Source organism: Sitophilus oryzae, unplaced genomic scaffold (assembly GCF_002938485.1).
Source record: "Sitophilus oryzae breed Bouriz unplaced genomic scaffold, Soryzae_2.0 scaffold_802_pilon_pilon, whole genome shotgun sequence".
In the NCBI taxonomy this organism is placed as follows: Eukaryota; Metazoa; Arthropoda; class Insecta; order Coleoptera; family Curculionidae; genus Sitophilus; species Sitophilus oryzae.
In genome coordinates this window covers 248,271-275,611 of record NW_022147420.1, presented here as the reverse complement: position 1 = coordinate 275,611, position 27,341 = coordinate 248,271, and the positions used below count along the sequence as shown (strand labels likewise).

Here is a 27,341-nt window from a genome sequence, read left to right as displayed (position 1 = left end):
TAAGTGCCCAGGTTTTGCATGCATAGGTCATGTGTCTGGTGGTACACATTGATTATATGTTTTTTATTTAGATCTCTATCTAAAGAAAAACATCTGGATTGCATTCTGGATTTGAATATGATTGACTCTTCCATAAGTACTTCATGCTAAATTAATTCTTCTGTTGATTTCTGGTACTAGAGATCCCGAGCTGTGTATTTGTGTGTAGTTGTCTCAAATACAGGGTGGTCCGAACTGTATTCCGGAAACTTCGGCAGCATACTCTGCAGTTAAAAATAAATAAAAAAGTTCGTGTAAATGTATGTCCTAAAATACTTCATTTCGAAGATACAGGGTGTAGAAGTTTCATTTTAATTTTTTCCAAATAATTTCTAAAGTAACGTCAATATTTGGATGAAAAATGGTTTGGTTCGGGCGCCACCTACATATTTTATAACTGGTTTGAAGAGTAATAACGTTTCGTCCGTACCTGTATAAAACTACTTCAGATAAAGAAACGAGATTTGTTATGTTAATATATGACATAAAATAGGATTGATTGGCGTATTCAATTGTTTTCGGTCACTTTCTGTTTCACCGGAAATGAACTTTTGATTTTTAAATGGCACCCTTAGTATTTTTTTACTTTATTCGATATAAAATGACACTCTGAATAGAATGCCAACTTTTGACATTTTCGCTTAAAAAAATCGTATTTACATTATTAAAAATTCCAATCTAGAGTGTATGGAGAGTAGAGGTAGGGAGAAACATCTCTTTAGGGAGTTTATCTGAAAAAGCGAAAATAGTCACGAAAATGGGAAGAATAAGGGATCACTAAATGATCACAGTAGCGCTAACAAGCAATAATATAGTGAACTGAACATAGCGGTAATAAATAAAAGCCTTGTTTATATATTCTTATAAAAGTTAGTCAAAAAGAGAGGCAACACGCGCCTTCAGAAATCGCATATTTATCTATTTCTTTTTAATTATATACTTACTGTTATAAAAAATTTTAGCGCTTCTTTCAAATGTAGAAATTTTAGCTTAAAAACAGCAGCGCCCTTAAGATAGCGCTCTGATTCACTCTTTTATGGCCCCTTTTCAATACAGGAAGATATTTCTCCTTACTTCTACCCTCCATGCCTTGAAAAAATAGATTTGATAGTCTAATGTTTTTCGTGTCTTGTCCTGGCCGGTTAAAAGATGCTCAAATCGTATTTTTAATCATATCTCAATTTTTTCAAATGGAACGCGGGTGGCTCATTAGCACATTTGGAAAAAGCATTTTTCCACCATTTGGTACCACACACTTTGAGTCAAATTGTAATTATGACCCGTATGTTACAATTTCAAATAAACCATATACGCAAATGTGAAACGTTGACATATGATATGTCATTCTATTCAGATTGACATTTTGTCTCGAATAAAAGTAAAAAAATACAGAGGGTGTAATCTAAAAATCAAAAGTTGTAGTCATTTCCGGTGAAACAGGAAGTAACAGGTAAAACAATTGAATACGTCAATCAATCCTGATTAATTTGTTATATACCTACTAACATACCAAATCTCGTTTAAATCTGAGCACGTGAGCCACTTTTCAGAAATACCCGGTACACATATGTTATTAATATCATAGTAAAAGCAAAATCTGCTATGTTCATAATATGATTTGGTTTGGTGGTTATTTGCAGCATGCACCTACATATAATTCATTATTATTGGTCACAGTATATTAGTAAAATGTTTGAACACAATCTCTATAAAATATAAAATAATTAACGTTTTTTTCCTGAAACTTTTATTTTATCTAAATCACAATCCCATTATGTAATATTACGTGTACGCTTCACTTGCACTGTCCGTGGAATATGAATTTTCAATGTTTGTCAAGATTATTTCCAAGTTCTGAAAAAAATAGATAATACATTTTTAGAACAAATTACTTACTTTAATGTAAGGCTTTAAATTAGAGACAAATAACTCTATATTTGATATTAATTAAACTTTTAGTTACGTAATCGAGGGCACGATTTTTAAATTCATTGTTGCCAACCATGGACATATTAGGCGGCGGGTTGACTAACTGGAATTTAAATTTCGCGCTGGGGATTCCGGGGGTAGCTCTGCTGTAAAAAATGTCAAGTTGCCACATTCATTTATTTATTTCCTGACATTGTCATACGTTTTGACATTTTAGTTTTGTATTACGAGTTTTTGGTTTGAATAAATAGTGTTGTGATACTTTAAGCTTAAAAATGTCTACTAGCAGACCTTGCAGTCGAACAATTTTCTTTTTAGAACCTCTATATTACTAATATTTTCTAAGTGTACAAGATAGCTTAATAGCCGTAAAAAACTTATCGCAACTTTATTAGAATATTTTGAATAGGAAAGAGGTAGTAATGGTCCTTTATGTCCCATAAGTGCTATTAAGAAGGTGCGTTTTTTTGATCAAAATATGTAATAACTGTTTATATATTTATAATTAAATTATTTTTGTTTCCTAAAATATTTTGATTAAAAGAAAATATATAAAAGCGAGCAACGCTGTGCCGGTCAGGCTTAATTACGGTATTTTGGTATAAACTGTATACCGGGTGCGTCTCAAAAGTGGCTCACCCCTATAACTTTTTTATTTTTTTAGATAAAAAAACGAGATTCGGTATGTTAGTATATAACATAAAATAGGATTGATTGACGTATTTAATTGTTTTTGGTCACTTCCTGTTTCACCGGAAGTGACTACTACTTTGATTTTAAATTGGACCATCGGTATTTATTTTTATTCGATAGAATATGAAATTCTGAATAGAATGACATATCATATGTCAATTTTTGACATTCTCGCTTAATAAAAAATCGTATTTTAAATTTCAATCTAGAGTGCTATGGCTATGTTAAAAACATTAATTCTTAATCAAGGAGCCTTGGAAAAATAGATTTGATCGTCTAATGTTTTTAGTGTCTTGTTCTGGCCAGTTAAAAGATTTCCAAATCGTATTTTTAATCATATCTCAAATTTTTCAAATAAAACGAGGGTGGCTCATTAGCATATTCGGAAAAAGCATTTTTTTACGAATAATTTGATACCACACACTTAGTATTTCGAGTCAAATTTTCGTTACGAACCGCAAGTTATAATTTCAAATAAACCATAAGCGAAAATGTCAAAAGTTGACATATGATGTGTTATTCTATTCAGAGTGTTATTTTCTATCGAATAAAATAAAAAATACCGAGGGTGCCATTTAAAAATAAAAAGTTGTAGTAATTTCCTCTGAAACGGAAAGTTACCGAAAACAATAATTGAATACGTCAATCAATCCTAATTTATGCCATATACTAACATACCAAATCTCGTTTTTTTAACTGAAAAGATAAAAAAGTTATAGGGGTGAGCCACTTTTGAGACGCACTCGGTGTATAAAAATTGGTGCTTTTGAAAGTTTGCATCTAAAATGGTGTTTAAAGATTTAAAGACAATTATTTCCTTTTTGAATGAAATGCAAATTATACTAATTGATGAATATTTTCTACCTTTGTTAACGAATCGAAGGAATTCCAATGAATGTTAATGCAGGCTGATATGACGTCATAGAGAAGCTCTAGTTGTGCCACGGCCATATTCCTGGAGGTTACCAAAGACACATGCTTCCACAAATCATAAATATGACGCATCTGGTCATCTAAATATAAAATTACAAATTAATAAACATTAAAAAAATGTTCATACCTATGTGGCGGATTCATCTCTCCAAAAAAATCCTTTATGGGTATTTCGCCACTGCACTGCAAGAAAATCTACAAAATAAAATAGTTATTTTTTGTAAACACTTCTGCGTTAAACCTAAACGGACACTGCTTGTCAGAAGTTATGTTTACAAGTTATACAAATTTGCCTAACAAAGAAAAAAATGCTTAACGTTACGGAAAGTTTATCTCTTTCCGGCGTCGGAAGCAAAAAAATACAAAGAATAAAGAAAAAAACTATTTAAAATATTTAAATTCAACTATTTGAGAAAACTTTACTTTTTTAAAGACGATAACTTAACAGATACGTCTATAAGAAACCGTTGACGTTCTGTTAAAAAAGTGCAGTAGCGAAATACCCATAAAGGATTTTTTTGGAGTTAATAAACATTGTAACTTCAGAAAATAGTGGCAAGCATTATAAAACATTGAAAGCTCTTGGAACGTTTTGTAATAATTATTTACCATAAATAGAAATATCTTCGTGGTTACTTTCTTTCTGGTCCCATTTTATGGTTCTGTTATATACCAATGTTTTCAGTGGATTGATGGTTCCGGTGTTGGTGCAACTTTTGGATGGCCTTTGATGCAATAGTCCTGATAGAATCTTAGTAAAGTACTGTTTTGGTTCATTGATTGCGATACTGCTAAGGCTGTCACATTTTCTAGTTTCTGTGTTTTTTTCTTCTGGAAAATTAACAAAAATTAGTAAATAATAATTTACATTTATGGACAGAATGTGTTCCTGGCTCCATAGACATCAGAAGTTTCTTGAAAACTATACTGAAGATAATGAGTTAAAAATATTTAAAAACTAAAAAGTATGGAAATCTGTACCTTGCTACTCCCAAGGCGTTAAACGCTATATACGGGAGCTATTATTATTATTATTATTATTCGTTTGCGCACGTATTTTTGTACGGTATAATATGTAAGAAATGGCGGTGATGCAAGTTTCTAACACTCTATTGGTTTATTAAAGATTGAGGTGTCGTCTTACTATTGCTGCTGTTTGAAGAACGACAGTCTTCTGGAGTTGTATATAGAGTAACGGTGGAAGATCTAACTTTTTTAAACTATGGTGGAGAGCCTTTGGTATTACGCCCGTTGATGAAATTATAATGGGTACGATATTCACTTCGTTTTGCTTCCATAAACTTAACTTGTTCAGCTGGTGCGGTATATTTATTTAACTTCTTACTCCATGTAGACTGCAGATTATGGGTGTTAGGAATCCCGACATCTATAAGGTAAGTTAATGCCCTCTCTTTTATGGTGAATGTTAGATCTGGTCGGTAATGCGGAGTTGTTTTGTCAGTAAGTATACTTCTGTTCCAGTAGAGTTTAAAGTGGGCATTTTCTAACACATTTTCAGGTTCATATCTGTAATAAGGTGTAATATCTTCTTTTAAATTACAAAGGGTTGCTAACTTTTGATGAATGATTTTCGCTACTTGGTCGTGTCTTTGGAGGTAGGAGGTTGGTGCTAGCACTCGACATCCAGCTATCACGTGCTGGATAGTTTCACCAGGTTCATGACATCTTCGGCATTGATCTACTACATTCGGCTCTTTAAGGATGAATTTTCTGTAGTTCCTCGTAGCTATGACGTGGTCCTGGATTGATAACATAAAACCTTCAGTTTCGAGGAATAAATCCGCTTGAGATACCATTTGTTCGACGCATCTTGATCTACATAATTTTGGTTAAGCTCATGCGGAAATCTCCCATGCAGTACTTTTCGAGTCCAATCCTCGACTTTCTCTCGTTCGTAGATTACATCCGATGGGAGCCTGATGTCAACGGCATGTTGAAGATCTAAAGGGGTGTGTTTGTTATCTGCTCTCACTACTGCTCGGTGAAGATCTGATGCCTGTTGCAGGGAGTATTTTTGAAGACAATAGATTTGTTTGGCGTGTAGAAACCTTAAATCAATTAGACCTCTCCCACCTTTATTGCGTGGGAGGGTTAATCTCTCAACTGTTGCCTTAGGATGATGCGCCCTAAACTTTGTTAGTGTGGTTTGCGTTTTGATCTGGATATTTTCAAGTTCTGTTTTCGTCCATTTTATAGTCCCAAAAGTATATGAGATTATCGGAATTGCGTAGCTGTGTTTTTTTTTCGTTTAATTTAGACTTAAGTATATTCGTCAGTCTACTAATATATATAGAGGTGATTTTCTCTTTAATTTCTTTGTGCTGTAAGCGTTTACCTTGAGCTAGTCCAAGATATTTATAGGTTTCATGTTCTTCCAAGGATTCTATGATATCTCTATCACCTAAGTCGAATCAACTAGATATTATTCTACCTTGCTTTATATTAAGTAACTTACATTTGTCCAACCCAAAGGACATTTGAATATCTTTAGAGAAAGTCTTTGTAATTTCAAGAAGGTGTTGAAGTTGTTTTTCATTCCCTGCAAACAATTTAATGTCGTCCATGTACATCAAGTGACTGATAACATGATGTTGAGTACTTTAACTACTTTTACTTATTGAGTTACTTTATATGGAATCCGTAGCCGGTCTTATTCATAATCGAAGACAGCGGGTTTAGTGCCAGACAAAACCATAAAGGGCTTAAGCTGTCACCCTGGAAAATACCCCTTTGGACACTAATCGGTTGTGATACGACTATTCCTTGGTTTTGATTAATTTCTAGAACTGTATTCCACGTAGACATTAAATGTTAAAGCATATTTATAATTTTATGGTCTATCTTATATATCTGTAGTACTTTCAGGAGCCAGGAGTGCGGTACCGAATCAAAGGCTTTTTTATAATCGATAAATGCCGTGTAGATGTTTCGTCATTTGTTAGCTGCTTGCTCGAGTATTACTGAGTCTATTATGAGCTGTTCCTTGCATCCTTGAGATTTTTTGACACAACCCTTCTGCTCTTCTCTCTCTTTCATATTATTATAAATATTTAAAAACAAAAATATCAACAGTTAACTGAATATGTAGAAGAATGTGTAATAATAATTCTGGAAGAATATTATTAGATATATTTATATTTATGGATAGTTTACAAAACATGAAGAGAAAGGCAACCTACTCTTTATTTCTTTGTGCATATCGTATAAGCTGCTTGTACTGTTACATTTAAATAAGTCGCTTATACTATCCATAGGTTTTAACTTTTTCCTGCTAGGTCCTGAGGGTCCTGAAGGGTCTCTCTTACGTTTATTTTTCAGCAAAATGTTTCCCAAAGATTTTCCATTACGTCTGCTACGTCTCAGTATTTGGATCTCTGTTCTGGATGGGTACACTGAAACAAGCCGTTAGTAAACAGTCAAAAGCGTGGATTTTCTACAAAAGGAAGTTTTAGGGATGTCCAATTTTTACGAAAAATATCGATATACAGTAATCGTCAATAATTCTGCAACAAGTTGGAAATATATTATTAAAAAAAACTTATACCGGGTGCGTCTCAAAAGTGGCTCACCCCTATAACTTTTTTATTTTTTCAGATAAAACAACGATATTTGGTATATTAGTATGTTAGAAATGACTACAACTTTTGATTTTTAAATGGCACCCACGGTATTTTTTACTTTATTCGATAGAAAATTACATTCTGAATAGAATGACGTATCATATGTCAACTCTTGACATTCTCGCTTAATAAAAAAATTGTATTTTAAAGTTCAATCTAGAGTATCATGGCTATGTTAAAAACACTAATTCTTAATCAAGGAGCCTTGGAAAAACAGATTTGATCGTCTAACATTTTTAGTGTCTTGTCTTGGCCAGTTAGAAAATGCCCAAATTGTATTTTTAATTATATCTCATTTTTTTCAAATGGAACGAGGGTGGCTCATTAGCATATTTCGAAAAAGCATTTTATTACGAATAATTTGATACCATACACTAGTATTACTAATCAAATTTTCGTTACGAACCGCAAGTTATAATTTCAAATAAACCATATGCGAAAATGTCAAAAGTTGACATATGATATGTCATTCTATGCAGAATTTCATTTTCTATTGAATAAAGTAAGAAAATACTGTGGATGCCATTTAAAAATCAAAAGGTGTAGCCATTTCCGGTAAAACAGGAAATGACCAAAAACAACTGAATACGTCAATCAATTCTAATTTATGTCATATATTAATATACCAAATCTTGTTTTTTTGTCGGAAAAAATAAAAAAGTTATGGGGGTGGGCCACTTTTGAGACGCACTTGGTATTTTTTTATATGTTGAATGTTTCTTGACTAGTAACGTAACTGCAAAATTACATTGACTTATTTTATAAACGTTAATAATTTTACAGTAAACATTTCTAATGTGAAAAATATTTGGGAGAGTGTAATAAAACAATTTAAAAACTTTACGTTTTAATGTTGAAGGCCTTTGTATATCCATAGATGTCATTCTGTTTTGAGTTCAAAAACATGGAAGCCCCAGTATTTTCTCGACGCCCAGGTCTAAATTTAATAAAACTATTTTTAGCCGACCATACCAATAGTTATGGTAGGCTATTAGGATCGGCAAAAAAAAGTTTTTTTAATTTCACTCAAAATGACTTATTTGGGTCATAAATGACCTAAATACAAGATATTTTCGTGGTGCCTGTCTGTCTGCCTGTCTGCCGTCTGTAACACGATAACTCAAAAACCGCTGAACCGATTTTAACCAAATTTGGCACAAAAATACTGTGGCACCCGAGAATCTGACCATTAGTTTTTGGTGGGGTTGGGGGTTGGTAAGGGGGTATAGGAGGGGGTTAAAATTTAAAAAAATCGTAACTCCAAAATTACAGTAGCTAGCGAAACGCGGTTTTCAAATTAAGATTAGGAATAATATTTGCAACAAAATTTGTAATAACATCGAAATTAGTCAAAGTTGCAGTTTTCGAGATATTGACATATTTTAGTATGGGCGGCTATACGTGCCTCTCGGCGCCAATTTTTTTACTATGTCTGATTGACAAATATGTACTTTTTAAGCAACCAAATAAACTAATAACCTCTAAAAATTATTTTTTCTGCCACCAGCGACATACCGTGTTCTTAGTTAATACTTTTAATACTAAATTATTTTGTCAAAATTTCACTATACCGGGTGCGTCTCAAAAGTGGCTCACCCCTATAACTTTTTTTTATTTTTTCAGATAAAACAACGAGATTTGGTATGTTAGTATATGACATAAATTTGGATTGATTGACGTATTCAATTGTTTTCGAACTCTTCCGGTTTCACTGGAAATGACTACAACTTTTGATTTTTAAATGGCACCCTCGGTATTTTTTTACTTTATTCGATAGAAAATTACATTCTGAATCGAATGACATATCATATGTCAATTTTTGACATAGTCACTCAAAAACAAATTCTGTTTTAAATTTCAATCTAGAGTGCCATGGCTCTGTTAAAAATACTAATTTTTAATCAAAGAGCCTTGAAAAAATAGATTTGATCGTCTAAGGTTTTTAGTGTCTTGTCCTGGCCGGTTAAAAGCTGCCAACCAGAACGAGGGTGGCTCGTTAGCATATTTGGAAAAAGCATTTTTTTACGAATAATTTGATACCACACACTTGGTATTTTGAGTCAAATTGACGTTATGAACCGCATGTTGCAATTTTAAATAAAATAAAATAAAATACCAAAAGTTGACATATGATATGTCATTCAGAGTGTCATTTTCTATCGAATAAAGTAAAAAAATACCGATGGTGCTATTTAAAAATCAAAAGTTGTAGTAATTTCCGGTGAAACCGGAAGTGACCGAAAACAATTGAATACGTCAATCAATCCCATTTTATGTCATATACTAACATACCAAATATCGTTGTTTTATCTGAAAAAATAATAAAGTCATAGGGGTGAGCCACTTTTGAGACGCACCCGGTAATATATAATATTTAAAAAGGATATCGATTTTTTTATCTATCGATATTTTAATACGTAAATATTTTTGGATATCCCTATTAAATTCTTTTCTACTTACGTTTCACGCAAGGCTTTTCTTCGATTTGTTTCAAATTTTCCAAAACGCTGGTCACGCTGACGATGTTCTTATCGAAAAAAAGCGGCTTGAAGAAGGCTTTCCTCTCCTCGTCGGTGGGATTTTCGATTTTCAATAGGATGCTACTGTTATTGTAGAAGAAGTCCTTTAACTAAAGCAAAATTAAGTGTTTGTAAGGGGAATTATTTGGTATTATTATTGTAATTATTTTACTATTGTTAAATACAGTGAATGCGCGAGTTACATCTTGGCACCCAACGGGGCCAGAGATGGGTATAGAACGATCACCAAAGACAAAAGAAGCGGGGTACCAGTTACGCAATCGAACGGTGTCGTTCGATCAACGAGGGACAACATCCAGCACTGGAGCAATCCCCAAAGTTAGAAGCACTGAAAAAACAACTCAACTAGTCCAGAAAGAACGCTGGAGATGGACACCGATGACAACAACAGAAGGGGATCTATAGCAAGCCTCTGTGATACACCAGCGAGACAAGGTAGGAGAGAATTTTTTTCACCTATTCCAACTCCTACGTGTACGAGTTTCGAAAATATTATCACCAAAAGCCCAGGATGCTTACAACTTGCCAGCGAGGCCTGTAACTTTTTACCAAACCATCAAAGGACATCTACAAGTGATTTGGTTCGGGAACAAGAAAAATCGTTATTTTCAAATGAACCGACAAAAAATAAAAATTGGTCAAGTGCGAGTCGGACTCCACGGTGTTCCATTATCTATTACAACATTAGACACTATATTATTATAAACTTTTTTTCCGATTTAGCTGAAATTTTGAATGCGCGTATAAGTAATTAAAACAAAATGAACAAACACATTACTAAAAATTGTATTAATCAATAATAAATATGTAAAAAGTAAAAATAAATATGTAAAAATAAAAAAAAAAGATTAAAAAAGTCGCCTTGACTAGGATTCGAACCTGCCTTATTACTTATTACGGCTCCAACGTCATAGCCAGCTTAGAGTCCTAACGCTTATAACCACGCGGCCACCGAGGACTTGAAAGATTCCATGTAAATTCTTACTGAAAAGATATTGTTTAGTTAAAGTACTTTTTATTTATAAACATTTATTTAATTCTGTTTTTAGTATTTGTTCTTATAGCGGCAACATAGATACATTATCTGTAAAAATTTCAACTGTCTAGCTATAATGGTTCATAAGATAGACCTTTGTGACAGACGGACGGACGGACAGCGAAGTCTTAATAATAAACACCAAACCTAAAAATGAACAATTTTTTTCTTTAAGTAAAAATAATAATTACGAAGAGTTAATTAGTTTATTTTCAAATGTATTACGGCGGGTAGAGAATAGAATTATAAGTAATATTACTCAGATCAATCAAAATAATGTAAACTTACCTAATACTGAGACAGTGTCTTTTAATAGTAGAAACTTAGGTCTTTCGGATATATACAATAAAATTCTTATTTTTGACAATCAAATAATTCAACCAATGGAATTTTTAGAACAGTTTGAATATTTTTACAATACCTCTAATATATCTTTCGAAAGTTTTAAGTATGGAATTGGGAATAACTTTAAAAACGAGCCAGCGTTGCGGCAACAAGCTTATTTACATACATTTAACAATGAGGAAATTTGAGGACTTTAAGCAAGCTTCTGAAGAACATTTTTGGTCTAAAACAAGACAATTAGAAATAAGGTTGTCGCTACAATCAGCATTGTATTGCGAGTGATCATTTGTGAATTATTTTATGAGACCAGTATCTTAATCAAAACACCTAGCACATCCCTATTCGGACAGTTTATTAATTAAAACTATTGCTAGGGGTTTACCACCAAACATTTGAGCAGTTTTGGTAGGTGTAAATACTCTAAAGCCCCTCACAGACTACGGTTAATTTCATCCTTTCGCAACGCCGCGATCCGAAACGTCGTTTTGAATCGCAGAACTCTTTTGCCCCCACATTATCAGGTAATTCGGACAGTTCAGTTTTGTGCGAGCTACGACAACGTTTTTTGGTTACGTCATGAAAAGAAAGTACTTGCTGGCAGTGGCAGAGGCGGTTTCGGTTATAAGCAAAAGGAAAAAGAAACAGAAATCCATTTGGGTTAAAGAATGGCCATTGAAACGAAGGATTTACTCTCATATTCATCTATTAAGTAAATTAAAATTTGCACCAGAAGATTGGTTTTATTATTGCTAATGCAGAAAAAACCGACGATCTGGAACGAAATTTCCACACACTATCAGGTTGGACCGCCACGCGTCGTTCCAAAAATCAAGAGGCGGCAGAAATTTTTATCGACGATGCGACACGACGGTTTTGCCCCACATACATCAGTTTTTCAACCTTTGATTGAAATCATTTTGATCATCATCATCAACCTTTGAGGTCTTTTACGTCAAAATTGTCACACGTATCGTGACACGTATCGTACACGATCAAGTTGGTCCAATCTATCGACATACAGTACGTCTGTCCATTCTGTAGCTACGGGGTATCCGTGAGAGGGGAAACGATATTCTCTCGACGTTTTTCGTAAAAAATTAGACGACGCGTCCCGTCAATGAAAATTTGACAAATTTGCAATTAGCCAATAAAATGAGCGGGCGGAGCGATTTGCGGTGACGTACTCGTCAAGTCGACGTATAAAATATATTGCTGTTTATTTAAATGTTTTTTGTCCGCATTCCTTTCATAGACACAGATCGAGCAGACGTACTGTACCAAATATCATTTAAATCGGACGATTTTTTCTAAGCCGTAGGCTGTCCTTACCACTTTTCCTCTCGCCTGTCGTGTGACTCTCGCCTGTCGTGGCACGGCCCCGCATTTTTACCCCAGCGCGCGTAAAGAAGTTTCACTTCAAAAAAAAACTTGAACTGTCTGATGAGTCTAAAGCTTCATTCACAATCTTTCAATTAGTGGAATAAATTAATGGTTTCAGTTAAGGTAGAAGTTTGTTCCTTTAATTTCAATGTAAGCATTCCGAACGTCAAAATTAGTGGTAGACATTTTCAATTAGTAGAAAAAGTTATCAAACCTCTGACTTTTCCACTAATTATACTTCAAAATTTGCGACAAATATCATTTTGGCTTTTGATTATCTTCCGTGAAGAGAAATTGTGGTTAGAAATCAAAAGTTGATTGTTTTTATAAGCTAAATACTAGGATACTCTATTAATTTTAACTGTGTTTTTTAGACATTTTGAATGATCGTAAACTACAAAGTATAAAATGTAATTGAAACCACTAATTTATTCCACTAATCGCGATAATGAAATCGTCCTATTACTGCCAAAAGTCATTTACATTTTTCCGAATAACCTGACAAATCAATCACTAACTGCATTTTGAAGCGGAGAATCTATTGAAAAAGTCATTAACTACGATTTCTGGCTATTTATGCTGTATTTAAATACTGAATAGTCACTAACAACAACTTTATGCAATGCAATTAGTCTTTAGACGCGTTTTTTCTCGGAAGTAATAAAAAGTAGGTTAGTGAATTTTGGCAGCAATGGGACGAAATGAAGGTTCTATTATAAGAATATTGAAATTCATAAAACGACGATATTTAACATTTCTATTATTTTATTAAATTTATCCGTATTTTACCGATATTTTTCAATAACTTACCGTAGTTTACCAATCTCATTTTACAAGGGAATACAGCATTAGTATTAAGACTATTATTTTGAAGTAATCAAATTGTTGCCTTACCATGAGAGGTACGTCTTTCTGACAGGTTGCCAAAACCAGTACAGGTAGTCCAGCATGAATTTCCTCCAGGGATGAAACTATGCTTAGTTGTTCGCATTCGTCGATAAAGTTCCACCACTCATCCACTTTGGACAGCATAATGACCGAGGGAAAATTGTGTTGGATATTGGATATAGTAATTTTCTAAAAATAAACTTAATTGAAACTAACTGTTAATTGGTCGATAAACAGCGTTTAATTGAAGTATTTGTTTTTAGTTCGGACCTTGAATATCTTCGTTATGTCGTATATGAATGCGGGTAGGTATTCTAGACGTTGTAACAGTGCTGGTACCAAATGAGTGTTTAGTCCTTGCATGTTGTTTCCTTGTAAGACTACCTTACCAGCATACCGCTCTTCACCAACAAGGTATCTAAAAATTATTAATATCTGGTTGACTAACAGTTCGTTCAGTCTAAACCCCGTCTACAAATAACGTTTTACCTGTCAGTTTTGCGTGTCAGGTAAAACGGAAGACCGTCTAGAAAACTGACGGCAGTTCTCAAGACAGTCGTCCGTCTTAGCCTCGACTACACATAACATTTTGTCTGTCAGGTAAGACGGATTAAAAACTACGGTATACACTGAAAAATTTAGCATTTCTCAAAGCCTGTTCAAAATAGGCTTGACTGATTAAAGCTTCATTTTCATGCATCCGTTATCCGTTGATACGATGGTCCGACGGTGCGCGGCGCTCTGATTGGTCATAGCGTTTTCGCGCCACTTTTCATCAGTATATATCTTACTCCAGTCCGTCAATGGAGAAAGATCGTACCATGACGGACGTTTCGACATTTTTTTGACAAATTTAATCTAACCTTAATAAAAATATAATAGTACAAGAGCTAGCACCGTCGGCAAAAAGAGAATTTTAAGAAAGCTGGGCTGGAACTCTGTAATTAAATAGCGATCTGTAGCGATGAAGAATACTGATCTTGGGCGTACAAACTAAACGGCAAGCGACAGTATTCTTCATCGCTACCGATCGCTATTTCGTTACAGAGTTCCACTCCTGGTTCTTTAATATATCTTTTGCTATGCTCTCCTGTGCTCTCCTGACCAAAGTGGCGGCCGTCTGGCTGCCGGTGGTAGACTACTACGGTTCACTACTGCGCATCACATATGTACAGAGTACAGGGTATTCCAGTATATTTTCGTGTGTTTTATGGGATTTCTCGTTTATGAGCACAATGATGCGGTTTACACATTATTTTGCTACTTTTTTATAAAACTAAATACGCTACACATATGTTTGTCCTAGTCTCTTTAGTTCCTGAAATACAGGGCAAATTTGTGACGCGCAGTAATAAACAGATGTTGAATACAGATATAATGCGCAGTAGTGAACAAAACGTCTGGGAGCCGGGAGCCAGACGGTCCGCACTCAGGAGTGTATAGCAAAAGATATATTAAAGAACCAGCTCTCTTAAAATTCTCTTTCGAAAACGTTGCTAGCTCTTAGACTATAAGTACAACAGCGAATTCGTTATGGAAATGAAAATATAAAATGACACCAGTCACAAACAAATTGTATATACGATAAACGGAGGCATGAAAATGCAATAAATTTAAAAACTGCGTAATTTTCTAACCAATCGAAGTCTTTAAATTCAACCTATAAAATGAATCGTATCACCGTATCGTCGGATAACGGATGCATGAAATTGAAGCTTTAATACTAGCATAATACTAGCGGAAATGATAAACGATAACTTTTAGTTAATTTGGAAGATTATTTAGTAGCAAATTTGATACCTAAAATCCTCTTTTAAAAAATGGGGCCAAAATGTATGTATAGATCTAACTATTTTTTTCAATTGTCCATCTAGTAACGGCAGAATGATCGGACTCAATTTCCTCATCTTGTTGCCTGCTTTCAACGTAGATGGCACCAAGTTTAATCTGGCATTAAGAAAATCGCATTCATCTATCTGAAAGAGTTTATAACATGCATAATACCTATTAGTTTATTAGTATTAAAGTCTGTTCAACGAGTCAGGGTCAGGGAATATTTCGACAGACGACATCCGAACTATGATAGAAAATAAAATTTTGCCTGCGAATCATAGATAAATGAAACAAGTTTAGATTGGAAGGTGCCCATAAGGACAATGTAAACACTATTTGGCGCTATTCTTGTAACGGTCGCGACCAAAAGCTTTTGAAAATTTTGTAGCGGTTCGGCTTTTTCCGGATTCCAAATATTATTTATTCCAATTTATTATAATTTTCTTTTAATTTTATAAATAAAATACAGTGTGTTGCATACAAGAAACTTTCTTTTATATAAGGACATGTATGAAATACCTATGAAACATTGGAAACCGACGTTATGCCACGATCCACGATGGTTTTTGCAGTTCACATTTCACAGCACGCTTTTTAAGTTTTTAATGCCACTTTTTCACAATTATCACGGGTTGGGGTAAATAAAGCTTAAATTAAACTCACAAGATAGCAATAATTACTTTGAAAATGGACGCTATAAATACTTTTCGGAATTTTTTCAACGAGAACAGTTTAGATTTTGAAAGATTTTATAATTTTTAAAGATTCTGACTTTGATAAGAGATATGGACAAGAGAAAATTATTTCTGTTTTTGTTTGCGGTTGTTCTGTTAGCTATAGCAGCGCCAGATCGCGTACAACGGTCGCGACCCAAAATAATTTCGCGAACTAAAATTTTAACAGGCTTTCTATTCTGAACTTGTTTCATTTATCTATGCTGCGATTTAAAATGACATTTGCAACTGCCACTGTCACAGATCCTCTTGTTGGATAGACTTGAATTAAAAAAAAAACAAGAAGAAGAAAATAAGAAGACATCACAGCTTATTCATTTATCCGGCTGAATAACTTAATATCCGGGGTGCGTTTCAAAAGTGGCTCACCCCTATAACTTTTTATTTTTTTTCAGATAAAAAAACGATATTGGGTATGTTACCATATGACATAAATTAGGATTGATTGACGTATTCAATTGTTTTCGGTCACTTCCTGTTTCATCGAAAATGACTGCAACTTTTGAGATCAAGAGAACAAGCCATTTTTAAATGGCATCCTCTGTATTTTTTTACTTTATTCGAGAGGAAATGACACTCTGAATAGAATGATATAGCATATGTCAGCATTTGACATTTTCGCATATGGTTTATTTGAAATTGTAACATGCGGTTTATAACGACAATTTGACTCGAAATGCCAAGTGTGTGGTTGTGTGGTACCAAATTACTCATAAAAAATGCTTTTTTCAAATATGCTAATGAGCCAGTTTCGTTCCATTTGAAAAAATTGAGATATGATTAAAAAAAAAACGAGTTGGGCATATTTTAATCGGCCAGGACAAGACACTAAAAACATTAGACGATCAAATTGTCAAAGGTTCCTTGATTAAAAATTAGTGTTTTTACCATATCCATGGCACTCTAGATTGAAATTTAAAATACATTTTTTCTATGCGAGAATGTCAAAAGTTGACATATGATACGTCATTCTATTCAGAGTGTCATTTCCTATCGAATAAAGTAAAAAATAACAAGGGTGTCATTTAACAATTAAATATTGTTATTGAGTGATTTCCGGTGAAACAGGAAGTAGCAGACAAAACAACTGAATACGTCAATCAATCCTAATTTATGTCATATACTAACATACCAAAAGTCGTTTTTATATGTGAAAAAAATAAAAAAGTTATAGAGGTGAGCCACTTTTCAGACGCACCCGCTATTTTCAAAATTTTGGGCCAGAAATGGCAAAATAGCTTGTCTATATTGAGTCTTTGAGAGTTGTAAGAAGAAATTAAATATACAGATTTAATTTACCCGAAGAGATTCAGGATTCACTTTGATCTTCTTCAAACACGGATAAGTTCTTTTCATGCACCTGACTAAGGCTTCGGAGCACAGTGCTTGTAAATCTGCTCCACTGTAACCCGAAGTAGCATCCACTAATGTTTTAAGAAACCTTCCATTGGGTTTGAACTTCCATGACGAAGTATGTACCTAAATTAAAACCCAACTTAAGTAAATTCAGTGGCGGACTAAGCCTGTCGGGGGCCCGGGGCGGCAAAGCAAAATGTGGCCCCCGGTCTGCAAATTTTGTAAAGATTGAATGACGTATGAATAACGGTTGACAAATTTCAAGTATTTATATACTGTACCTACTAATTGTAATAAAATCGATATATATATATATATATATATATATATATATATATATATATATATATATATATATATATATATATATATATATATATATATATATATATATATATATATATATATATATATATACAGGGTGTCACAGAAATAAGTGCAAGTATTTTTAAGGGTGCTAGATAAAAAGAAACATATTTTTTTTCTTTATCGTTTTTCAATAAGTCCAAAATAACGGGTTATTTTACTACGAAAAATTTGCTAAAATTTTGAGAACCACTGCATCTTTTCTGGATTTTCTTTCTTGTAAATTTAATCTAATACCTATGTTGTCATAGTAACAAAAATTATGTTTTTTTTAACTAAAAACTAAAAAATTCCCAAAAAATTTTTTGGGAAGTTTTCAATTTTTTCATGAAAAAAAACCTCATATGCGTGTTTCTGGGGTTGAACTATACTAGCAGTGAAAATACTAGCACTTATTTCTGGGACGCACCGAGAGGAAAAAACAGACACAGATTACAAGAGGAAAAACTTTTTAATTATTGACTTTTTGAAAAAAATGCGTTCTTCATAAGAATTTTTGCTTGTTGTAAAATGGCGTTTATTATTTCCTAAATATCCATACCGTTTTAGAAAAACAAAAAAAGTATAAAAATGTGGTTTTTTAACGTAATTTTTTCCCCAAAAAAATCCTAAAAAACTAAAAGTCCTAAAAATTAAAAGGTTATGGTAATATAATTTCGATTTCATTTTTTGATAAATCGTTATAATTAATTTTGATTAACGTCATATTTTTGATGTTAAAGTATCACATCTTCCGATAACTATTATCACCCTTTCCGTAGCAAATAAATTTTGTGCTTCTTTAACATTTTAAAACAGCAAAAAATTTAACTTTGATTAAAATTCTGTTAATAATAATCTATCAAAAAATGAGAACGACATTATATTACCATAGAAAGGCGTTTTATTTTTACTAGTTCAAAAATTAAGTAGTCCAACTACATTCTCATGTTTTTTTTTATTTTTCTCTAAAACTCAATGTCTAAAACGGTATGGAAATTTGGAAAAGTATAAACAGGAATTACCATTTTAGAACAAGCAAAATTTTTTATGAAGACAGTCCGCGGACATCCTGTAGATATAAACATGTTATTCATCGGCAGTGCCGTTTTTATGTAGGGACTCGATGGGCCCCGACCAGAGGATTAAGGGCCCCAGCTCCAAAAAGGCCTCAAAAACGATAACATCAATTTTTTTAAAGCTTATAATAATACATTTAAATTGAAAAACGAATGCAATTTGACGTAATAAAACAATCCCCGAGCGAATGTTTGCATATATTTAATGGCAATTTATGATGACAAAGTGATGGGATTATACCGGTTCCACATATAAGCCGCGTTACTTTCGCGACCGTTCCAGGTAAATATATAATATATAATAAAGGGCCCCTTATCAAAATCGCGGTATACTCCTATATAGGTCCAAGAATAAATAATAATTATTCGAATATAAAAAATAATAATTATTCGATATTCTAAACAAAGAAAATTACCCCTTGATTTAATTTCGTAAATAAAAAAATATCATTGACAATTACTGGGGCCTAATAATTGATAATTAAGTAGATATCTGCTTCCATTTATACTGTGTTTAGTTTGCGTATACTTATGATTTGCACACTCTAACTACAAATTGCTTTATAACTACTAAACACATATTGGCCTGTTTGCCAGGTGAATAAAAATTACTTATTAAGATTTGGAGGCCCCCTAGAAGAAGGGACCCGGAGCGGACCGCCCCTTCCGCCCCCCCCCTTAGTCCGCCACTGAGTAAATTAAAACCAATTTAGTGAATTTACAGTTAAAAACTGACATGATTGCAAAGCAAAAAGCTATTAACGTAAATAAATTATTCTGACCTTAAATTTGTGTGTGCACTATGTGCGCATATTTTAAGTGGAACTTTTTGCTTAACGTCTCTCTATCTGTCAGTTCACTCCGCTGTCCGTCCCACCCTGATAAAGATGTACGTCTTCTTACGTCAAAACTAACCGTCACAGTGACATGTGCCGTACAAGTTAGACTTGGTCCAATCTATCGACATACCAAATTTTATTTAAATCCGACGATTTTTTCGCCATTGAAGACGGGATTTCATAGTGCACGAAACGTCGTCAAAATATCATGAAAAAATGAAGGCGCTAAGAGCCCCATCTACATTCCGAGTTTCGGCCCCTTAGCTCATATAGGTCCCGAGTTACGACGCCCCAAGATCTTTACCACTTTTGTGGCGCTTGACGTGACGCTGGCTCGTGTGTCGCGGGCATGAATGTTTACTCCCATCGCGCGTAAAGAAGTTTTACTACCAAAATGTAATATATTATTAAAATCTACACCATCATTATATGCATACTCGACACATTAAAATTGTGCAACTTCCTCAAATTGGACTGGAGGTATGGGAAAATTTTTTAGTCTTTCGGTCAGTGCCTGGTGGACACTTCCAGCATCTTACTTGTTTATCTAATTCCAGTATAGTCTCATGCTGGAATAGTTTTTTTGTAGTATTCTACTAATGCTGAGCAGTAACTAACGGGGGACACGTTTATTGAGAAGTCTTCGATTTTAATCCAAGGCTCCCACGAGGTTTCTGGCACGAATTTTTTATATATTGTAGCCTTGTTTTACTTGGATTTCCAGCATTGGCAAAATTAATAATTTAAGTATATACCATGACTTGTTGAGTAGACCGTAGACTTTGCGTCTATCGCATCAATTCCACCTTTCATGATATTGTCAAAAGCAATGATTTCCAACTTTTAGAATTTTCGGTCGCTTTCGTATGGTGATTTGAAGAAACAAGAGTACATGCTTACTGTTCTTGGGGACACAGGAGTCCATATAGGGTAAATCCGTAGAGATTTCTTTTTTTCCTTTCCTTTGCAGATAAAACTGTTTCATTTTCCTTCAAGACCTACGTAGCCTACTGATTAGAACCAGGATCACTTCATAAACACCTTTCCATAGTAAGCAATACTGGCAAACAGAAAAAAGCGCGAAGTGTTACGTAACTGGTGAGGTCAGGTTAAAGATACCTAGAATTCCTAAAATCTTCATAAAAGGCGAGCAGTTTTGCTAATGAAGCACAAGCACTAGACTTCAACAGACGCACATACGGCAAATTGTCTACTTTAGGACGACAAAAATATTTTCTGCTGAAAAATTAATAGTTTCATAATCTAAGTAATAATTAAAATCATTGATTTACTTTAAGAATCAAATATTTGGTGAAAACGATGTACCTCAAGAATCATTCTGAATCATCGCTATCTTCTATTTCATCATCATTGATATTATCAGCTCTGTCCGTTGGCACTTCAGCAACATTATCGGGAGATGTAACTTCCTTATGACATCTTGAACAAAGGGTTTTCTTTTTTTTGTGTCGTTTTTCGGCAAAAATATATTATGGGGCCTGAGGCAGTTCTTTACCCGCCTTTAATCAAACTTGATTCAGTAGCATAACATAATTTTTCCAAAGGTACTTAAGAAACAAGATGTTTGACGTCTCTCTGTTTTGTTCTTAAACAACTTTCAGCAAAGGGCTTTTTTGGCTTGCCCCTTTTTGACGTTGCCAAACCTGTTTGTTCAGTATGAGTATGAGTAAATCAATCAGTATGAGCAATTTGAGGCAGCTTTAAACTCCCTTTTAGCCAATGAGCATTCCTTTTCAAAAATCCAGTTGGAAACTTTCTATATGCTTTCCATCTCTAAAGCAATTTGGACATTAAAACCTTCATCGCACCTTTCAATTGCTTTTCGAAGTTCAAAGATAGGTCAATTCGACCACTAAATTTGTTTTTTGCATATTTTAGGATTCGTTCTGTGCACTTTGAAGAAGATAATTTAAAGAATCTTTCTCCTTGCAGTACCAGAAATAATGTCTCTCTATTTGCAGATAGTAATGTCAGGCCAGGATCGTCACGACTACCTGGAAATATAAAGGCTTTCTGGAAAAAGGCTCAATTGGGACAGCTGTTTTTTTTTGCATAATGAAATTGTAAGAGTTAAGTAAAATTTTTAACCTAAAATGCAAACGGTACTCGGCGGAACTTTTTTGTACCTGTTCTTTAATTCATGATGTTTATCAAAAAAATTATGTTTTAAACATATTTACCAAAATCTAGATTTTTCGAACTTGTAGCCACCGTAAATTATTGCAATAATGCTTTTAAGATCTACATACATGAAGCTTCAAAATCCATTATAAAGTGTTTTCAACAATACCATCATAAAATAACAACACACTGATTTTTTAATAAAAGATCAATCACAATTTTAATATGTTTAAAATAATATGCAGAAAAGTGTGTGAGGCGGTAGACTTATGAAGATACCTGAAGAACCAGCGTTCTCGATACGACATAGTGTTGGCATCAGTGTGTTAAACTTTTCTCTGGGTATATTACCCAACCTCACCAGTTACGGGTTAAGAAGAAGAATCTGCTAATAACAATAAAACACTGGCCTTACCTCCAAAATCTCTCTACGCGCTTCCACTCCAGGAAGAGGAAAGTACATTTCTTTATCGAACCTTCCTGGTCTGCGTAAAGCTGGATCGATAGCTTCTATCCTATTAGTAGCTCCTATCACTATAAGTCCAGGTTTGTTATCCAGTCCATCCATTAAAGCTAGCAGAGTCGCTACAACGCTGGAATGAATTTGATCAGTTTGCTTGTCTCTGATTGGAGCTAGACCATCTAATTCGTCGAAGAAAATAATCGAAGGCCTTGATTTGGTAGCCTATAAATTAAAAGAATAATTTATTGATGTTTCTGGAAGATTCGCATCATGCTGCGACCGCACATGCGGCATTTGGCGGTTTCCAAGCGCTCGCTCGTCGCCGATCTCCGATTAATGTGGACAGGGAAGTTGGAACTCAGCGACTTGATCGGCGACGAAAACGAGTGCTAGTCTCTATGTTCTTGCTATCAGAGAGCGGCGATGCCCGCATGTGTGGACGGAAAGGCGAAGTCCGATGACTTCGGCAGTTGACGAGCGCTCGGAAATCGCCGACTGCCGCATATGTGGTTGCGGCATCATATATACTTTGTCGAATAAGTCTCTCAAGTTTTTTTCTGAGCCTCCAACCCATTTATCCAAGACATCTGCGCCTTTTCTTTCAAAAAATGCCACTTTTCCGATTCCTTCCCTATTTATTTCTGTCGCCAAAGCTGCAGCAATCAAGGTTTTTCCAGTTCCTGAAGGATAAAAAGAGATATTTTTATGCTATGTTATTTTTCATTTTTTTTTTCGATTTTCATTTTTTTGTTTAACCTGGGTCAATGGATATAATCTAGTCGAAGGGTGTTTCACTGTTGGAATTACATGTACAGGGTGGTCGAAGTTGTTCTGTTTTAACAGAGAAAGCCTATTTCCTGACTAGATAGAGCAAAACCGACATAGATGCCATGAGCTCGATTTCTAAGACACGTTTAATGGCATTTGTTGATATGCAGTCTGTTGATATTTTCACTGCCAACTAAGATACGGGGTCTTTTTGAATTTTTTTCCGTTTTGAAAATTGCCTATAACTTTTTTATTTCGCGGAATAATAAAATTCTGTAAAAACGTTCTTAAGACACTTTTTTAAGCACAATCCAGTGGGGTAATCAGTTTTTTTCTATGCTTGCTCTTTTTCTTAGAAATAATAAAAAATATAATTATTTAAATAGAAATCATAGTTGGCTATGAACTTAAAAATGTGCTGACGGTTAACCCTTTCCAACATATACACTTATGGGTATCTATTTCTAAGAATGAAAGAAATATTAGGTTTATTATCTTTATATCGAAGCGGATCTTGGTATTGTGTTGACCTATTTGCCGAATTATTTTTCGACAATAATTTAATATTATATATTATTATTTATCTGCATAATTAAAGACTTTTGAAAAGGTAAATTAACTAATATTAGTATTAGTAATTACAATTGAAATCGATACAATAAACAAAGAACAAATCTAAAAAACGGTATTTTTTGAGTGACGAATATAGTTTTCTAAAAAAAATAATTAAAGATGTTTAAACTGAGCACCTGCTTGTTGAATACATAATAAACATCTTTTACGCACAAAGTTACAATCCAAAAGACCAAATGTTTGCCTAATAGCTTTCTACAATTCTTCTCTCGTCCCAATTGTTTTTATTTAAGTCTTTTAATTTCCTGCGTAAGAAACTCGAAAGAAGTTAAATCACAGGACCTAGCAGGCTAAAATATGGGGCCCCTTCTTCCAACCCAATTCTCTCTAAATTCTCCATTTAATAGTTCAGTTGTAATCCTGGCGTTTTAATTGTAATTGGTAATACTAATATAGAATGTTGACTTACCTTTTCAAAAGTCTTAGCAACTAGGTCAACACAAAATAAAGGCCCGCTTTGATATAAAGATAACCCCCCCCCCCAACTAATATTTCTCTCATTCTTAGAAATAGATACCCATAACTGTATATCGTTGGAAAGGGTTAAACACCAGCATTTTTTTAGGTTCATAGCCAACTATGATTTCCATTTAAATAATTATATTGTTTATTATTTCTAAGAAAAAGAGCAAGCAGAGAAAAAACTGACTACGCCACTGGATTGTGCTTAAAAAAGTGCCCTAAGAACGTTTTTACAGAATTTTATTATTCCGCGAAATAAAAAAGTTATAGGCAATTTTCAAAACGGTAAAAAAATCAAAAAGACCCCGTATCTCAGTTGGCAGTGAAAATATCAACAGGCAGTTTATGCCATTAAACGTGTCTCAGAAATCGAGCCCATGACATCTATGTCGGTTTTGCTGTATCTAGTTAGGAAATAGGGTTTCTCTGTTAAAATAGACCAATTTCGACCCCTGTGTATATTTTCTTGAAAGTCATTTTATAATAATTATTATATAACAGACATACGAGGCAGTCTTCTTCGCCGTCATTGGCAGTCGTCTGGCAGTACATGTACATTATTTTATACCCCAAGTGAGACACCCCTCAAATCTAGTTTGCTACCACTTTTTGAAATTAACTAAAAAATAAAATTGGCATGGAGAGTATTAGGCTGGAATTCGGACTTAGTTTTTATAGAGGTAAATGCGCCTAAATTTGTTATGACTTATTTAAAAACATTAAATGTACCTGGTGGTCCATAAAACAATACTCCTCTAGGCGCTTTCATATTGAAATGAGCAAATACATTGCTATGAAGCAAAGGAATAATGATCACCTCCCTCAAAGTAGCCAAGTGATGAGCCAGTCCTCCAACTTTGCAGAAGTCAATTGGATCTTTAGAGTATTTGGTTCGTTTGGCTGATCGCTGGCCCGAGTGATTCTGATTTTGATTTTGAAGAGACATAGTAATTTATAGAGAACACCGAAACGATTAGATTTAAACTAGATTGTATGGCGTGAATTCTATAACGTTTGATTTTGAGTGATCTCTGAAATTGACATTGACAGTGACTTTGCCTAAAACAGGTCAAATATGATAATAAAATTCCACTGTTCCACTTCATTCTTATACAGGGTCCGGCAATAGTGCGTTGGGTATCTGTAGCTCCTAGAATAACAATCTTGAGAATTTTGCTTAAGTGCAAACCTAAAGTATGTACAAGGAGGTATTTCAGGATAACATTTTCTATAGGGTGGCTCAAAAAAGTGTGAGTGGATTGGGATGAATTTTTTAAACGTACACCCTGTATATTATTGCATTTTTGGCTTCCTTTCATATCACTTTACATCGAGTCAGATATGAGTAATAAATAAAAAAAATATATTTTTCAACCTTCTTAAAAAAATGAATCTATCTATATTAGGTTTTTACTTTAGATAGTCTATGCTTAGTTAGCTATAAATATTGCAATCTTAAATCATACAGGGTGTTCAAAATTCTAAGCGAAACTTTCTAAAATATAAAATTATTTTTTTTTGTTTTCTAGACCCTGTATATTATTTTTTTATTAGATGGAGAGTTAAAACATAAAGGTTTTTTTGTATTTAAAGTATTCAAATTTTTAACGGTTTCGCAGATACACCCAATCAGTGCCGCAACTAGACATACATTTTTAGGGTTAAATTGTTTTGAGGTTAAAACCAGTTTTAAACGACCCGCACAAGTTGTCTGGGGGAGGGGGGCTACTAATATCTCTATTAGGTATCTTGGTATCACACACTTGGTATTTCGAGTCAAATTGTCGATACATTTATGGCCATAGGTATAGGAAACCCTAAAATAGTTTGAAAAAGCATTTGAATCTGCTTTGATTTAATTAAAAAAATACAGGGTGTTGTATTTGAAATAACGAAGTTTTTATATAAAATAAATATCTAAAATAGACAAGCAATTTTTGATACGCCTGTATACATTAAACGAAGCAATCAAATTTTTCAATAAAGTTTATTTCTTTGGCTTAAAGGTCAGCACAAGAATTAATTGTGAAAAGCAATGTACAGGGTGTTGACAATTTTTTTTATTATAGCATGCATATTTCAATATCTTTAAATGTCTCAAAAACCAAAACTTGTAAACATATTTTACACTTATAATAAATGCCTTATTTTGTGTCCACGGATCCAAATATGAAATAAAATACCGGGTGCTCCATAAGAAAAAATATAACACTTTGGTGTGTATCTTAGTTCTGACATACCCTGTACATTTCAAAATAATTTTAAATTCGGCACATTACCTTCCCACATATACTCAAAAAATATTTTGTTTCTACATCATTCCTTTTTCGTATAATCAACCGAGGCGAATGAGGTGCGCCACCCTGTATATATTTTTTATCTATTTATTAATATCTCTGAAACTATCGATATAACCTCATATCTTAAGATTATGCATAGTGATCTGAAAGGAAGTCAAAACTACTATAATATACAGGGTGTTCCATTTAAAAAAACATTCATATCCGCTCACACTTTTTTAAGCCACCCTATAGAAGTTAAACTATTTTCCCGAAATACATCCCAGTACATACTTTATGCTTTAGGTTTGTACTTTCCCACCACAAAATTCACAAGTTTTTTATTCTAGGAGCTACAGATGCTCGGCGCGCTATTGCCGGACCCTGTATGAATTCTTTTACTAGTGTTTTTAACCAGCTGAAGTAAAATTTGTGCAAAAGGTTGTTATAAATAAAAAAAATGTTATAGGTAATTAAAATTTATTTTTCCTTGTATTTGATAACAGATCAATTGATTGAATAAGTCTTTGACGGTGGCTACTTTTGAAAACAATATTATAATCTGTGACAATATATTTCTCCATTTATAATACGCATGATAAACTTATTATTCTAATCATTAAGTAATCACACACATATTGCAACAGTTCATTACCAAACTTGTATATATTATTAAAATTATGTTGATATTTACAGTTAGATTATACTGTAATATTAATAACACAATAATAATAATAGTTTATCTTGTAGGAAAGGCGTTTATAAATAAGTATTTAAAATTTTATATGGTAGTCATTACAGACCGTGTGATAGGTAGGTACTATTTTATTATAATGAAATCGCTATGGGTTTTACATATATTCAGGAAGGAAGTATATAAACCAAGGTACAAGCTTGCATTCTACCTATTATAAAGTGCGTGATGCATATTAATATGACGTTTTGCATAAATTATTATTTTCATATAAAATACCTTATTAGAAT

General features: G+C 33.6%; 1 protein-coding gene across 1 annotated transcript; it reads right to left on the bottom strand.

The window, feature by feature from the left end:
* Positions 1-1,749: 1,749 nt before the first annotated feature.
* Positions 1,750-25,114, bottom strand: LOC115888599 (ATPase family AAA domain-containing protein 2-like). The gene is made up of 12 exons (XM_030908363.1): positions 24,808-25,114; positions 22,744-22,895; positions 22,168-22,437; positions 17,291-17,470; positions 15,225-15,400; positions 13,695-13,842; positions 13,431-13,613; positions 9,696-9,864; positions 6,795-7,007; positions 4,204-4,425; positions 3,526-3,674; positions 1,750-1,893 (listed from the first exon to the last, which is right to left on the bottom strand). Exons 1-12 carry the CDS (start codon positions 25,022-25,024, stop codon positions 1,822-1,824), a joined length of 2,151 nt encoding a protein of 716 aa, XP_030764223.1. The 5' UTR covers positions 25,025-25,114; the 3' UTR covers positions 1,750-1,821.
* Positions 25,115-27,341: the final 2,227 nt, after the last annotated feature.

Coding starts and splice junctions, on each gene's coding strand:
- LOC115888599 (XM_030908363.1), bottom strand. CDS start 25,024: ATGTCTCTTCAAAATCAAAATCAGAATCACTCGGGCCAGCGATCAGCC. Junction 4,426..6,794: donor TATGCACAAAGAAATAAAGA/GTAGGTTGCCTT, acceptor TTAATTTTCCAG/AAGAAAAAAACACAGAAACT. Junction 3,675..4,203: donor CGAAGATATTTCTATTTATG/GTAAATAATTAT, acceptor TTTTATATTTAG/ATGACCAGATGCGTCATATT.